Source organism: Panthera leo, chromosome D4, assembly GCF_018350215.1.
Source record: "Panthera leo isolate Ple1 chromosome D4, P.leo_Ple1_pat1.1, whole genome shotgun sequence".
NCBI classification, from domain to species: domain Eukaryota; kingdom Metazoa; phylum Chordata; class Mammalia; order Carnivora; family Felidae; genus Panthera; species Panthera leo.
Genome location: NC_056691.1, coordinates 86178116 through 86193360, shown reverse-complemented (window position 1 = coordinate 86193360; position 15245 = coordinate 86178116). Strand labels below are relative to the sequence as shown.

The 15245-nt window shown below is 58.3% G+C and overlaps 2 protein-coding genes and 1 long non-coding RNA gene across 3 annotated transcripts; 2 read left to right on the top strand and 1 right to left on the bottom strand.

The window, feature by feature from the left end:
* Window positions 1-880: 880 nt before the first annotated feature.
* DPM2 (dolichyl-phosphate mannosyltransferase subunit 2, regulatory) lies at window positions 881-3761 on the top strand. The gene is made up of 4 exons (XM_042913766.1): window positions 881-962; window positions 1253-1342; window positions 2143-2245; window positions 3071-3761. Exons 1-4 carry the CDS (start codon window positions 960-962, stop codon window positions 3127-3129), a joined length of 255 nt encoding a protein of 84 aa, XP_042769700.1. The 5' UTR covers window positions 881-959; the 3' UTR covers window positions 3130-3761.
* A 2780-nt stretch (window positions 3762-6541) lies between these two features.
* Window positions 6542-15065, top strand: PIP5KL1 (phosphatidylinositol-4-phosphate 5-kinase like 1). The gene is made up of 11 exons (XM_042913050.1): window positions 6542-6571; window positions 7407-7610; window positions 8710-8760; window positions 8967-9121; window positions 9393-9517; window positions 10010-10044; window positions 10135-10190; window positions 11157-11269; window positions 11577-11730; window positions 13767-14541; window positions 14874-15065. Exons 1-10 carry the CDS (start codon window positions 6542-6544, stop codon window positions 14032-14034), a joined length of 1191 nt encoding a protein of 396 aa, XP_042768984.1. The 3' UTR covers window positions 14035-14541; window positions 14874-15065.
* LOC122205049 lies at window positions 14171-15121 on the bottom strand. Its single transcript, XR_006195886.1, has 3 exons — window positions 15071-15121; window positions 14582-14755; window positions 14171-14260 (listed from the first exon to the last, which is right to left on the bottom strand). It is a non-coding gene; the product is annotated as an uncharacterized LOC122205049 (long non-coding RNA).
* Window positions 15122-15245: the final 124 nt, after the last annotated feature.

Below are 15245 nucleotides of genomic sequence, written 5' to 3'. Positions count from 1 at the left end.
GTACATGAGCAAATGAAAACTCAGTGACAAGCGTTAGCTCGGAGACACACCGGGGGCTGTGGAGCACAGGGGAGGGAACCCCTGCCCGGCTGTCAAGGGGCTTCCCTAGGACGTGTGGCATCCCACTGAGACCCGATGGGTGAGGAGCAGGTAGCCAGCCCCTCGAGCTGTGGCAAGACAGTGTTCCAGACTGGGGAAGGACCTGCGTGGGGGCTCAGCCCAAGACCTGTCTGTGCTGCTGCCTGGGCTGCAGGGACACGCAGGGCCCAACAGGCAAATGGTGAGGAAACGGAGGATCACCCTGACCTCATCCCCGCAGTGAAGAGAAGACACCAGAAAGGGTCTCCTGGGAAGCCAGGCGACGGGAAGGGGGCACTCCCCTCACAGCCAATGAGAATCCTCCTCATCCCCGGGGACGCGGGCTCACCCACCCTCCCTCCTCCTCCCACCCCAGGTGGGGCAATGAACACCCTCTGCACCCCTGTCGACAATTAGGGCCTCGGGACTAGGAAATGGGTGCCGGTCTCGGCCTCACCACTGATTCGAATTGTGATCTGCAAGTCTTCTGAGCCTCATTTTCCCCATCTGCAAAATGGGACTTCTGACCTCCCACGCCATCCCCGCCCTGGGTTGGGATCCTGGGATATTTAGAGATGGAGTTTTTCTTCTGGGGCGTGTTCGACAGGACGGATGGGATGAGTGCCAGCCAGTCTGGATCCTCCCACTCGTTTCCATTCACTAGAAAGCGTCTGGGAACAGCGTGTCCCACAATGCCCTTGGAAACTACATTTCCCGACATGCGAAGGGGGGGGGGGCGCGGCACCCTCCTGTCTTGGGATACGTAGTCCCGGGCCCGCTTAAAGACTACGACTCCCAGCGTGCCCCGCGGCCCAAGGCCAGAAGGGCCCGGACCCGGAGCGCGCTGTGGCTTGCGGCTCCGGGGAGGGATCGCCGGCGAGATGGTGAGCACCGGACCGAGGGCGGGGGGCGGGAGGCGGCTGGGGGTGGGGTCTGGCGCGGAGCGGGGGCTTGGGCACTCGGAGCCGGGATGGCTCGCTCTCCCGCCGGCCCAGTGAAGGAGTGAAAATCCCGCGGCCCGGCATTCGCCCAGCCCGCAAAGTGATACTCGTCAGGCCTGTCTGCGGCTGTTGAGTGAATGGGAAGCTTGGCGTAAGCAGGCTGCGACGCCACCCCGCCAGTAGTGCACCTAAAGGGGGAGTGACTTCGTCAGTTGAGCCCTCCTTTTCTCCAGGCCACGGGGACAGACCAGGTGGTGGGACTCGGCCTCGTCGCCATTAGCCTGATCATCTTCACCTACTACACCGCCTGGGTGATTCTCTTGGTATGTGTGCTGCCCCCGCCCTCCGTCTTACCTTCCACCCCCGGATCTTGAAGCCGATCCCTAGCACCCATTTAAGCTGCTGTGTGCCGGGCACGGTGCTAGGCGCTTTACCTGCTTCGTCTCGTGAAATCTCCAGAACAGCGCTATGAGGACGATGCTAGAGGTGTCCCAGTGTATAGTTGAGGGAGCTAAGGCTCGGCGAGAACCGCTACCCTTAAGGCCCTTAACCACTACACTGTACGGCCCTGTTACTGATTTGCTTTTGCCTTTGATTGGAGTTCTAGTCCTTCCGGTTATCTTGCTCGCCCCTGGGCATGATGAATGCCAGCGGATTTTGTGAGGGCCTTTAGGTTTTTGTTTTTGTTTCTTTTTCTTGTTGGAAAATTGGTTGGTTACTGCTTAAGAAGCGCAGTGTGGTTGGAAGGCAAAATCTTGCAGAACTTTGGAGGGAAATGTTAGTAAAGAAAACCTGGAGCCCGCTTGAGAACTCCTCACGTGCCTTTGCCCGTGTTGTTGGGCCATGAGTGGCTTAGGGCAAGTCCCTCCTCTTCTGTTCATTGCCGGGTCCCCAGCACCAACTTAGGGCAGGCACCAGGCAAGTGCCCACGGAACAACTGTTCAGTAAGTGAATGAAGGAAACAAACCCGAACTCCCCAAAAACCGTCATCTTAAAGCAAAGCAGGTGCTATACCAGTGCACTGACTGGGGTCAGCCCCGGAGATGGAGGGGGTGGTGGTGTTTGGGCTTGAAGGCCTGGGCAAGACAAGGAATGCTCACCAGAGCTCTGCCCTCGATACCAGCCGTTCATTGACAGCCAACATGTCGTCCACAAGTACTTCCTGCCCCGGGCCTACGCTGTCGCCATCCCACTGGCCGCCGGCCTCCTGCTGCTCCTGTTTGTGGGTAAGTTATCACTCCCTCAACGCTGAGCAGGGCGTCTGCTGGGAGTTCCCACAACCCTCTCCCATCCCTGAACATGCTTCCCCATTTTGCCAGTTGCTGTCCACCTGCTTGAGGCTCCTTGCTGCGCCCCCCTCCCCCAGTTATCCCCTGGGATTTTCCTGTTCATCCTTCAAGACTGTCAGTCAGTAGCCCCTCTGGCCTTCCCTATGCCTCAGGCTCATTGGTCTCAAATGGGATGGCCCCAGTGGGGTGTCTCCCTTTCCCACCCCCGCTCCCTCCACCACCACCATCATCACTCTGTGCGCACCTCGATCGCCTCTTACCCCTTCGTCACCCACTGGCTCATGATTCCTGCCCCTCTCTGTCTCCCCCGGGGTTGAGTGTGTGTCTTCAACATCATTATTATGTTGAAGCTCCTGGAACAGCTCCTGGAACAGGCTGTGGCCCTGAGCTGGTGCTCAAGAAAGCAGTTTGCATGAGTCACCTGGACGACTGGATGGTGGGGTGGGAGGTGGATGTGGGTTAGGCAGGTGGGTGGGCGGACAGGTGGTTGATTGGGTGAGTAGACGGATCATTGGGTGGGTTTGTTCCCTGCAGAATCAAAAACACTAAACATGGCAAATTGCCCGGGGTAGGTGCTCTGGTGGTGTTTGTTGAACACATGTGGGTAGACGTGTGGCTTGCTGAAGGACCAGGGAGGTGATCCTGGCCTGGCGGGTGCTTGGCCCCGCGTGCGGGTCACTTCCACCATGCCGGGCCCTGCTCTGGCCTCCCAGCAGCCCCGAGCCCAGATCTCACGCGGCCTTTCTGGTCTGTGTATTCCAGGAGTGTTCATCACCTACGTGATGCTGAAGAACCAGAAAGTGACCAAAAAGGCTCAGTGAAGGCCCAGTGGGGCTGAGGCTGCCGGCCCTTCCTCTGCCTCCCCTCCGAAGGTGGGGGCACATGGGACGCATCCAGGCACCGCGGCCCCCCCCTCAAGCCTGGCTGCCCTGAACACATCCCGGTGGGATGGAACTGTTTAGGACTGACCACACAGGCCTGCTCCTCCCCTGCTCAACCTTCCGGAAGCCAGGAGGGAGGATTACTTGGAAGCCTCCCTCTCACCCCTTTCTGGCTCAGGGCCTGAAAGATGCTGGTTGTCCCCACCTCACCTTCGGGCTCCCCGTCACCTTTTCCTCAGGGTCCCACCCTCTTGTGTCACTGTCCCTCTTGTCACCTGCTGATGTTGGACTTGGCAGGTTCTGAGGCGTCATGTGACCTTTCCCCACACGTCCTGCTCCTCATCAGAGGCAGCTTTCCCAGGTCTGACACAGCCCCAGGCTCCATGAGGACTTCTGGACCTGGAAAGCCTAAGGGGAGGACTGACAGGCCCTAGGGTTACCACCAGGCCTCGGGGCACATTAGGGTGGCCACAGGGGGCCCCCAGACCAACTGCTCCTCACAGAGGCCCAGTCCCCCAGCCCTGGCGCTAGCCTGCTGGGGAGAGCTGAACAATAAACACTGATGACGTGTCTGTCTCTGTGCTATCCCTGACCAGGGAAGCCGGGCTGCTCAGGAACTGGAGAGGGGCTGGTCTCAGGTCGGGAGACCCTGGTTTGTGCAATGAGGGTGCCTCAGGCGCCTCCCAGACTGTCCCTGTGCTGGACACAGGATCAAGTGGGGACTGAAACAGATGTGGATCCAGACAGGTGCAGCCCACAGATGGGAGCTCGGTGGGGGCATGGCAATGTGCCAGATGCCAACCACATCGGCCTGTACTGAGCCTCCCCTGTGCCAGCCCAGCTAGCGCGCACTAGTATTTTAGGGACCCTCAGGCCAGTCCCCTAAAAGGCCAAGTCCATTGTCCGTGTCTTATACCCAGCAGCCCAACCTAGCATGGCTCTGGGCAGTGAGAGCTGGAGGAACCAGAGCAGGGCTGGCTGTGGTCAGGTTGACTGATCTGGCGCAGGCCCAGCCCTGTCTCCGGGTAATCAACCCCGCCCCCCGCGCAGCCAAGGCTCCCGTCCACAGTTCCTAGTTTAAGGCTCTGTCACGCCTTGGATGTTCACTCTAGTCAGCAGAGGCGGCTCCCTCATCTGAGAACAGAGGCCGACTGCGGGCACACCTCCCCTTCCCTCCCCTGGCCCATCTTCCCCCCTGTCCTCCAGTCCAGGCAGAGCTACGACCTGGGCTTCGGGTTCTGTCCTCTCCCCCTGCTGTGACAGGAGTATCGTGTCTCTGATGGTCCCCCTCTCATTGGAACAACCACTGCCTCCCACTGGGGTCCTCCCTCGGTTTCATGAGCATCCCCAGGCCTCCATATAAAGGACTGTCCATCAACCGAGTAATTTCCTCCAGGTCTCTCCCCTTCGTAGCCAAATTCCGAAAAGGGGGTCCACATCTGCTGCCTGGATTTCCTCACCTTCACTGTGATCAGCATCCTTCCTGGAGGGCTAGATCCACTCCGACCACCAGTGACCCCATGTTAGTCTGTGACATCCCCCCGGACGCACCCTCAGATGCTCTCAGTGTCTGTGATGACCCATTCTCATACTCCTGCCTCATGCTCCACTTCTGCCATGAGACAACATTGGGCTCTTTGGGACTCGGTCACGAGCCTTCTCCCCACATATCCTGGGTGGCCTTGTCCTCATCCCGGCTCGCCTCCCAAGCCCCGGTGTATTGCATATGCACCAGCTAACTGCCACTGGATGTCGTAGTGGCACCTCAGATGAAGCCTGTCATGATCTGAGCTCTCAGACGCCCCCTCAGCAATCTGGACCTCCCCTCATGCCTCGCCCCCTTCCGTGACTGGCATCGTCCTGTGACCCTGACCCCAGCCAGAAGCCTGGCAGACATCACTGCCCTTCCTTCTCCAAGCCCCCATCCGCATGACCTCAAATCTTGGCAATTCTCCCCTTCTCTCCCTCCCCCACCCCAGTCACCTTCCTGATGCAAAGACACCATCCTCTACCCTAAGTCACCAAAAGATTCCTCACTCCCGCCCCCCGCCCACCCACTCTGGCTCCCTCCAATGTGACTATGCATGACAACCATGGCCTTTCTAGAACATCTGAGCGTCTTTCTCATACACATTTAGAATGCTTGTCTGGGTTCTCCACTCCCCTCCCTAAGATGGCCTAAGATAGCCTGCATGGTCGCTTGTTCGATTCCTTCTCATTCCAGCTACCCTGGCTGGGATTCACTGAGGCCCTTTGCACATCCTACTCACATTGGTTCAACACATAATTGTGAAACACTGGTTTGTGCCAGGCACCAAGCCAAGAAACGGACCCAGCCTGGTTCCTGCCCTCCTGGTGGTCCCATTCTGGGGATGGTGAGGGGGAGATATAAGAAATAAATGAACAAGACAATTTCCTACAGTGTTGAGTGTGATGAAGAACATTAAAACTAGGTGATGTGAAAAGCATGAGAGCTGGGGACACTTTGAGTCAGTCAAGGTCACAAGAAAGAATAGGGCAAATGAGAGCCTAGGGGAAAGGATTTCAAGCAATGGGAACAGCACCTGCAAAAGCCCCAGGTGTGGAAGAATTTTATTCCTAAGGACCAGCGGTTGGGGGGGGGGGGGGGAGGGGGTGGTGGCGTGTGGCTGTGTGGTGGGTGTAGGGAGAGTGGTTTGAGATGGGCCTGGGGCCATGGCCGGGGCGAGGGGTGTGGATTTTGTTCCAGTGCAGGGGGAAGCCACTGGAGGTTTTAAGCATGAGAGTGACATCATCCGATTTATGCTTTTAAAAGATCACGCTGGCAGCTGTGTTCCTCCCTCTCACCACTGAATCCCCAGGGCCTAGCACTAGCCCTGGCCCAAAGGGAGTGTTCAAAATATGCCCTGAATGAATGCGTGCCCCGGACTTCCTATGTGACCTGGAGATACTCACTTCTCTCTCCGGACCTTAGTTTTCTCACCCGAGAGGCAGTCGGTGGGGATTTCACGCCAGAGTGAGCGGGTCGGAGTGGATTTAGGTTTCCCGCCTCCCCATGCGGCCCCGAGACCCGAATCCCCCACTTCAGGAGACAAACTAAGGTTGGCGGGGGGGGGGGGGGGGGGGGGGGATCTTCCCTCCTGGCGACCTGAAGCAATGCGCGGCGGCCCCGCCCGGGCCTGGACCGCGGTCTGAAGGATGCTGCAGCCCCGGGGGCGGGACCCGCAGGCGATCGCCGGCGCCTCCCGTGCGGATTGGGTGCAGCGGTGACCGGCGCCGCGCTATTGGTCGGTCCAGAAGCAGGGGCGGGGACCCGCTCCCGCAGCGCGGCGGCGGGGACACGGCCAGAGCCCGGGAAGCTGCTGCGGGGGTGATGGCCGCGCCGAGCCCGGGGCCCCGCGAGGTAGGTGCGGACCCAAAAGAGGACAGGAGAGGAAAGGGTTGGGGGTCAGGGTCCAGGCCTCCCCTCCCAGGGTAGCGCGGACACAGACCCCCCAATCCAAGCCCCGGAGGGGTCCTGCCCTGGGCGGGGACCAGGACACGCCCCACAGGGGGCCGCAGGTATGCAGGGGAAGTCTGGCGGTTATCCCCAGAGAACTTCCTCAGTTTTCTCATCGCGAAAATGGAGGTGATTATAAAAGCTCCTCCTTCATAGGGCTGTCAGGAAGTCAGACTCTCAGCCAGTGCTGGGCACATGGTGGGTGCCCACTACTAATGGGCCAGCTGCTGCGAGCTCAGCTTCATGCTGACCCTCCGCTCGGCCTGGAGGAACTTCAGTCGAATAGATGCCCCCGTCCCTGGCGTCACAGCTCCCGCTATCAAGGGTTCGACGCTCCCGCTATCAAGGGTTCCTGGGCATGGAGCTCAAACTGCCACGAAGGAGTTATTATAGTTCTCATTTTACAGAGGAGAAAACGAGATGCAGAAAGGTTAGGTGACTTACCTAAGATCACACAGCTGGTGAGAGACAGGTTTGTCTGCGGAAAGCATTCTCTACCTACTGATAATAATAACCATCGTTCTATTCTGGGTGCTGACTGCATGCCAGGCACTGGGCGGCCCATCACAACACCCAGTGAGGGGGGTACCAGCATTCTCCCTATTTTGCAACGGAGGAAACGGAGGCAGAGAGTGATAACAGGAGGGCTCACGAGTACTAGAGGTGGGACGCAAACCCAGGTCTTTCCCCTCTGGAATGCTTCTGTGTGCTCACTGCTTCTTGTGTTTCCTGCCGCCAGGTCCTGGCCCCCTCCCCAGAGGCTGGATGCAGACCAGCCACCTCGACCTCTGGCCGCCGTGGCCTCCTCTGGCGTCTACGAGACAAGCAGGCTCGCCTTGGCCTGTTTGAGATCGGCCCGGGGCATGAGCTGCACCAGCTGACATGTATGATGCAGGCAGGGCTGTGGGCTGCCACTCAGGTCTCCATGGACCACCCACCCACAGTGAGTGGCTGATCTGTGCCATGCACCTCAACAGTACCAAGGGCAAGACTGCGCCGATGGCCTGTCTTGTTAATACTGCAGGACTGGGGATGAGAGGGCTATGAGAGGAGGAAGTCAGGGGCTTGGGGTGCAGGGAGGGACATGCTGGGGTGGGGGCTGAGGCCAGGAAGCCACACAGCCCAGTGCGTGTTGGGGAGGCGAAGGCCCCCTTAAACCCAGGTGGTTGGTGTGTGATCTAGTTGGGCCTCTTCTTCTTTGGGCCTCAGAGTCCCCATCTGTATAATGGGTAGGGGGGACTGTATTCCTTGGTCTCTGAGGCCCTCCTAGCTCTGCTAGGGTGCGTGGCTGAGAAAGGACCCCACCCCCACCCTGCCAGCCTGGCCCATCCTCCCCGGAGCTCAGGCTGGGGCCAGGCTGGCTCAGCAGAAAGGGTCGCCCAACTGCAAGCTCAGCAGCTGGACGGAGCCCGAGCAAGCACGTGTGTTGTTTGTGTGTGTGCACACATGTGCACAGTGTGACCACAGCCCATAGGCCAAGTCCTGGCACATGGACCTAGAGGTCCAGGAAGAGTGTCGGAGCCCGACAAGAGGTCCTCTAACTCTCATCACCTGCTGCCAATCTAACATGGCTCCCCAGTACTCAGCATGGCCTCAGGACCTTGCTGGCTCAAGTCCAAGAGCCAGCTGTCCAGCTGCATCCATACTCCATCCTTCCTTTACCTACTGCAACCACTTGGGCCCTCTTGCTCTTCCCGGTGGCCACCAGTGCTGTTCCCCCTGCTGTGAGCACCAGGCACGTCCTCGCCACCACCTTTCAGATTTCAGCTTAGAGGTCACCTCCCCCAGGAAGCCTTCCCTGATCCTGCCTCTCTCACACTGAGTCAGGCAGGTCCCTTGGCTTTAAGGCCATCCCCTTTCACTGGGATGGCCTCCGGCTTCACTTGGCCAACACGTGCATCTGGGTGAATGGACCAGGCTCTGAGTTCTGGTGCTCGTTGGCTGGAGCAATCAGCCTGTGGAAAGAGGGTGAGGCCAGAGGCAGGGCTCTTGGAGATCCTGGGGCTGAGACTTGCCCTGAACCCCTCCACCCCTCCCTGTAGGGACCACCCACCGAGGAGGATTTCTCTGAGGTCCTGACCCAGGTTCATGAGGTAGGAAGCCCAAGACTGCTGCATGGGAGGGGCGTGTACTGGTGTTCCTTCTCTGTCCTCGGTCTCCCCCTTCGTGCGGTGGGAGTGCTGACTTGCCTCAGGGCCTTGTGGGAAGGATGTGATTACCCTGACCCTCCCACGCTAGGGCCAACTGCACACACCTGGCCCCCGTGGACACTCTTGGGCCTGCTTTTCCTCCCCTGCAGGGCTTCGAGCTGGGCACCCTGGCCGGCCCGGCCTTCGCCTGGCTACGCCACTCCCTAGGCCTGGCTGAGGGAGACTATCAGGCGGCATTAGGCCCAGGTGGCCCCTACCTGCAGTTCCTCAGCACCTCCAAGAGCAAGGCCAGCTTCTTCCTGTCGTGAGCTGGCAGCAGGGGTTGGGAAGGGGTGGGAGTGTTGTTCTTGGGTGAAGCGGGGGGAGGCGGAGAAGAGAAACAGGATGGCAAGGTCGGGGAGGGCCAGGGCCAGGTAGGGATCAGACGGAGGAGGAGAGGGAGGACGGGAGGTGACAAAGGTGGAGGTGGGGAGACCTCCAACCTGGGCCTGGGGAGACAGATACACATTCGGGCAGAGGGCCTGATGGGGGCCGCTCCAGCCCTGCCTGACCAGTGACCTCTCCCTCAACCCCAGCCACGATCAACGCTTCTTCCTGAAGACCCAGCGCCGCCGGGAGGTGCGGGCGCTGCTCGCCCACCTGCCCCGCTACGTGCAGCACCTGCAGCGGCACCCGCACTCGCTGCTTGCGCGGTTGCTGGGTACGACCGGCCAGGAACCAGGGACTGCGGGGCTGGGGGAGGGAAGAGAGAGCAGAGGAGGAGGGTAGGGAGTGTGGCGGTTCACAGGATGGGGGGTGTAGGGGATCTGAGCCCGAGCGGGGAGGAGGGAACCGATCCGCCGGCCGCGGATAGTTCCGTGGGGAGCGTGTCCTAGATGTTCCTGTAGGGGAAAGGTGATGTTTGGATGGGCGGGGCCTAAAGGGGGCGGTGTCGATTGACAGTCCCTTGTGGGGAGGGTATGTGGGTGGAGTCACGCCTGAGGACCGCGCACCTCTGGGGCTGCCTAGAGCCGGGCCCAGTCGGGACCTCTACCCAAGCCGAGGAAGAGGTCTGGGGGCGCGGCCTGGAGGGGCGGGCTCGGGAGGTGGTGGACCTCGAGAAGGAGGCGAGGCCTGGCGCCGGGCCTAGGGCGGGATGGGCCCAGGGGTGTCGAGTTTGGGGCCCCTCACCTGGCGCCCTCTCCCCTTCCAGGAGTGCACAGTCTGCGGGTGGCTCGGGGAAAGAAGGTGGGTGAGGCCGAGGCGAGGGGGCCGGGTCAGAGGGGGCGGCTGGAGGGTGAGATCCTGTCCTCCCTCACTCCCTACCCCCGTCCCCAGAAATTCTTCATCATCATGCAGAGCGTCTTCTATCCCACCGGCCGCATCTCTGAGAGGTGAGTCGCCTCACAGGGCCCCGGCCCCACGCGGGACGTGCCACCTGCAGCACCCATCTCCCCCCTAGATAGATGCGAAACGGCCCCAGGGAGGAGAAGGGGCATCCCCAAGGTCTCCTAATGGATCAGAGACAGTGCTAGGCACGCCCAGCGTCTCTTGGGCACTCGAGTCTTCGCATTCATTGCCTTCTTTATTCCCAGAACGGTTCTGAGGGGCAGGTGTGGTTATCATGCCCATTTTATAGATGAGAAGCTGAGGACAAGGAGGGCCAGCTACTCTGCGAGGAACAGGGATTCGAACCCAGCCTCTTACTGCACATGCCCTCTGTGCCTCCTAACCCCGACTCTGCCTGCAGGGTCTCCATTAGTGCTCCCCTGGGGCCACGGCCTTCCTTCAAGCCCTCCTGGTGCTCCTGTCTAGGGTTGGATGCCTGTGTCTGGAACACCTCCAGGGATGACAGGGTGCTAAGAGGCAGGCACAAGCAGGGGTAAAGCCTGAACTGGGCTTCCAAAGGCCTGGGTTCAAATTCCTGCTCTGCCTTCTTTTTTTTTTTTTTTTCCTTAGTTTATTTATTTATTAATTTTAAAAAATATTTTATTTATTTTTGAGAGAGAAAGAGTGAGAGCGGGGAGGGGCAGAGAGAGAGGGAGACACAAAACCTGAAGCAGGCTTCAGGCTCCAAAGCCTCGAGATCATGACCTGAGCTGAAGTCGGATGTTTAACCGACTGAGCCACCCAGGTGCCCCACCCCCACCCCTGCTCTATTCTTTACTTACGGTGTGGGCAAGCCAAAGAAAACTCTGGGCCTTTTTCTTCATCTGTGACATGGGGACAATAATGGAATGGGGTTGTGCTGAGGATTTGAACGTCCACCCGGTGGAAGCTCTTGTTTCTTGGTTCCCTGTGTGTGTCAGTCTGTGTCAACCTGAATTGCGTCATCCCCTTTCTGTCATACCCCCTCACAGGTATGATATAAAGGGCTGTGAGGTGAGCCGATGGGTGGAGCCAGCCCCTGAGGGTAGCCCTCTTGTCCTCGTGCTGAAGGACCTCAACTTTCAAGGCAAGACCATCGACCTGGGTGAGCCATGGGGACAGTCAGTGGCTGCTCTTTCTCCATTCTGGGTGAGGTTAGAAGGGTGTCCCTGGCACTGCCCTCTGCCTGAGTCATTAAGAGCCCGGGGTCTAGAGTCAGGCAGAGCAGGGTTCAAATCCCAGCTCCACGACTTACCAACTAGGTGACCAGGGCCAAATTACAGATGAGTTTCCTCATCTGTGACGTGGGACAGTAATGACACCTGCCCTCTTGGGGCAGATGCGTGTGGAGCCCTCAGCACCTTGCCTGGCACACGATGAGCACTCAAGGGGGGGCACTGATGCTCTGGCAGGGCCCCAGCGGAGCTGGCTCCTCCACCAGATGGAACTGGACACCGCCTTCCTCCGGGAGCTCAACGTGCTGGATTACAGCCTTCTGATGGCCTTCCAGCGCCTCCACGAGGATGAGAGGGGCCCGGGCAGCAGCCTCCTCTTCCGCACGGCCAGGTGGGCCCCCCTACAGGGCGAGGGCAAGAATGAGGCGACGGGAGCCTGAGAGCGATGGGTGGTGGGGTGGGAAGACGGCACAGACAGAGGCTCAGAGACCGGAAAGTGCAGCGTTTGTGTGTCCACGTGTGCGTGTGTCCACGTGTAGGGTGAAGGGCTGGAGAAGCCTGGCTGGCAGGGTGGGGGGGACACATGCGGAGAGCAGCCGAGGACAGAACAGGGGAGATCCAGCTGGACAAGGACTTGGGTGCTGATTTAAAGAATCCGCCCACTTTCCTGAAGGGGTGTGGAGCCATGGAAGACTTCAGAACAGTTTTCAGAACAGTATTTAATTTTTACTTTAGAAGGAGCCCTTGCCCTTTAACCCCGTAATTCTACTTCTAGGACCCTGGGGTCATCACCACGGGCACCATCGTCACGGTGTTCCCCTGCCTTGTAGTAGCAACTGTTCTTTGCATGCTGGCCACGAGCCTCATTAAGGTGGGCTCCTTCCCATTTTAGAGATGTGGTAAGTGAGGTTCAGAGACGGGAAGTGAGGTTGTAGAATGACTTCTGAGGATTCATGTTAGTCCTAGGTTGGTTACTTTGATTTCAATCCTCCAAGGTCCACCTTTGTGACCGAACAGGATTAAGTAGGGGTTAAGGAAGGCACATTAAGGAAAGAAGCCCAACCATCTGGTGGGTGGAAAAGAAAAGTGAAAGATGATGTCCTCTCATCTGGCCTCCGAACCCACCCTTTGGAGGAAGACCTTGGGATGGGTGAGGCTTGGGCAGAACCCAGATTAACAGCTCCCCACAGTCCTGTGGCTGGCCTGACCACATCCTGACCAGAGGGTGAAATTCCTGCCATGGGGAGCAGACGGGCCCCCAGCCAAGTCTGCGCATCCAAACTAGGTCAGCTTCTGCCTTGCCCTCTGCCCCCATCTGGGGCTTAGATTACGGCTGTCATTCAGCCGGTAAACCCTAGTTTGCATATAGTGGTTGTTGTCATATTGAAATTTGCTAGCTGGTAAGTTGCCATGTTCCAGCCCCACCCCTACCAGTTCCCAGCCCCCCATTCAGAGAAAGACCCCTCCCCGCCCCCTCCCAGCACCGCACGCACCGCAATGCAAAGGACACCAGCGGTTTGCCCAGTCTCCCACACCACTGGGTTCTGATTGGTCGATGCCTGGGCAGGGCCTGTCTTTCATTGGCTTATTTCCCTCCGCGACACTTCCCCAACTTCCCTCCACCTCCAAGAGGACGAAATAGGGAATTGAACCTGCTTTGGGCTGTGACTGGGACCCAGCCAAAGGCATCTTCGGATTTGGAATACATTTGGAAGGCATCCCATCCCCCAACACACACATCATCTATAAACCGGAATTGGACTTTGTTCACAAGGTTTCTTTCAGCTCTGCCACCCCGAAACCTCCAGAGATGGACGACCCCAAACAGAAGTTTGGGAAATACCCCAACACCAGACTTGCCCAAAGTGACCCGGCGAATAAAATGCAGAGCCAGGGTCTGCGTGACCCAAATGCTCTAGACAACAGAAATGTAACGCGAATCACACATGTGGTTTTAAATTGTCTAGCAGCCTCTTTAGAGAAGTAAAAAGAAACAGGTAAAACTAATTGTAAGAATATATTTGTTACTCAATACACCCCAAATTTTATCGTTTCATCATCTAATCAATATAAACATTTATGAGGTATTTTACATTCTTTTTCTCATACTGTCTTGGAAATTCAGTCTGTATTTTACTCTTAGAGCGTATCTCAGTTGGGACTGGCCGCAGTTTAGTGCTCAATGGCCACGTATGGCTAGTGGCTACGTATTGGACAGTGCAACTCTAGACCATCATCCACACTTTACTCGGCCTCGCAGTTCATCTGACGTCATAGGCCTGGCACACAGGAGTTGTGGGAATGAGCGGAGGAAGCGCAGGGTCAGCGCAGAATCACCGCGGGCGCGCCGGGGCTAGGCTTGCGGGAACCCTTTGGCTGGGGCCCCCCTGGAGGAGGCAGTAGCCTCACCCACCTGTCGGCCGCCAGGTCTGTGCGAGGGGTACAGAGCCCGGAGGAGCCGGGATCCCAGAACCGCCGGCTGCTGCCCGACTCCCCCAACGCCTTACACATCCTGGACGGGCCGGAGCAACGCTATTTCCTGGGCCTCGTGGATCTCGCTACGGTCTACGGGCTCCGCAAGCGGCTGGAGCATTTATGGAAGACGCTGCGCTACCCAGGTCGGACCTTCTCCACCGTCAGCCCCGCTCGCTACGCCCGTCGCCTCTGCCAGTGGGTGGAGGCTCATACCGAGTGACCCGCGCCCGTCGCTCTCTCGCATCTGGACAATGGGCACACGCCGGGAACCAGGGTTCCAGTCTGGCCCCGGCGGCGGGTCGGCCTCCCTTCACCTGCTGTTCCTCCCTTTGGCCTCCAGAGGGCAGCATCCCCTAACTAATACCATGACAACACAGCCTCATTTGGTGGTGGTGATGACTGGTTCGGCGTTGTGCCAGGGACTCCCCAACATTAGCTCGATTAATCTTCAAAAAAAAAAAAAAAAGATGCTATTATTCTCTTTTTACAGACCATGAATTGGAGGCTCAGGGGGTGAAGGTACTGAGCAAGATCATTCAGCAATAAATGCTGGAACCAGGACTCGACTATGCCTTTTGGACTCAGGAGCCTGTATTCTTACCCACCAGCTCCCTTAGCCCTGTCTTCATGCTCTGGGGAATGGTGTAGGCTGAAGGCTCCAGCCAAGCCCCTTTGTCGTCCAGATGGGGAAACTGAGGCCCAGAGACTTTAATGGGCTTACCCATGGGTAAGTGGAAAGGCCAGCCCAAGATCCCAGGTCTCCTTACCTCCTGTCCACTGGCCTTTTGGGGTGGTTCCTGTGGCTCCTGCTTCTCTAGGGATGCAGGCAGGAGAAGGGGAGGTTTTGGGGGGGGGGGGCTGCATCTCTGGAAGACACTATGTTAGGACCCACCATTGATCTTGAGTAAGTTCTTCCTTCCTCTGGAAGTCGCTCTTCTCATCTGCGAAAGGGGAACAGGGGTTGGTGGTCAGACCAAGGGCCTGGCCGCACAGACGATACCAGCAGCAAAGAAGCACAGTGCGTGCACAGCCCCTGATCATCCCTTCTCCTTCCTCCAGGAACCTCCAGCCTGGCCTCTGACCCTGGCCCAATCCAACCACGCCCAAGTGGGCCTCTCCTCTAGAGCTGCTCTGGGGCCTGGCTGTGTGACCAGGGCAAGGTGCTAAACCTCTCTGTGCTTCAGTGGTCGAATCCGTAAAATGGAAAGGATGAAAGTGGACTTCGTTAACTCATTAAATATTTATTGAGCACCTACTATGTGGCGGGCCCTCTACTGGGTGGTGGGGACCTGGGGAGCAAGATCCACAGGTTCCACAGATTCCACAGTTCTCTCCCTCACAGAACTCACAGTCTAGGGACAGATTGTGACAAAAGCAGCCCAGTGTGACAGAGCCTCATGAGGGAGCATGGGGCCATGGTGCTGAGGGAAG

What these genes read in the sequence shown, in the direction of transcription:
- DPM2 (XM_042913766.1), top strand. An exon ending in CCGCCTGGGTGATTCTCTTG is followed by an intron (nt 1,343 to 2,142) that starts GTATGTGTGCTG and finishes CCTCGATACCAG; the next exon opens with CCGTTCATTGACAGCCAACA. An exon ending in CCTGCTGCTCCTGTTTGTGG is followed by an intron (nt 2,246 to 3,070) that starts GTAAGTTATCAC and finishes TGTGTATTCCAG; the next exon opens with GAGTGTTCATCACCTACGTG.
- PIP5KL1 (XM_042913050.1), top strand. Translation starts at nt 6,542, where the DNA reads ATGGCCGCGCCGAGCCCGGGGCCCCGCGAG. An exon ending in TCCTGACCCAGGTTCATGAG is followed by an intron (nt 8,761 to 8,966) that starts GTAGGAAGCCCA and finishes CCTCCCCTGCAG; the next exon opens with GGCTTCGAGCTGGGCACCCT. An exon ending in AAGGCCAGCTTCTTCCTGTC is followed by an intron (nt 9,122 to 9,392) that starts GTGAGCTGGCAG and finishes CCTCAACCCCAG; the next exon opens with CCACGATCAACGCTTCTTCC.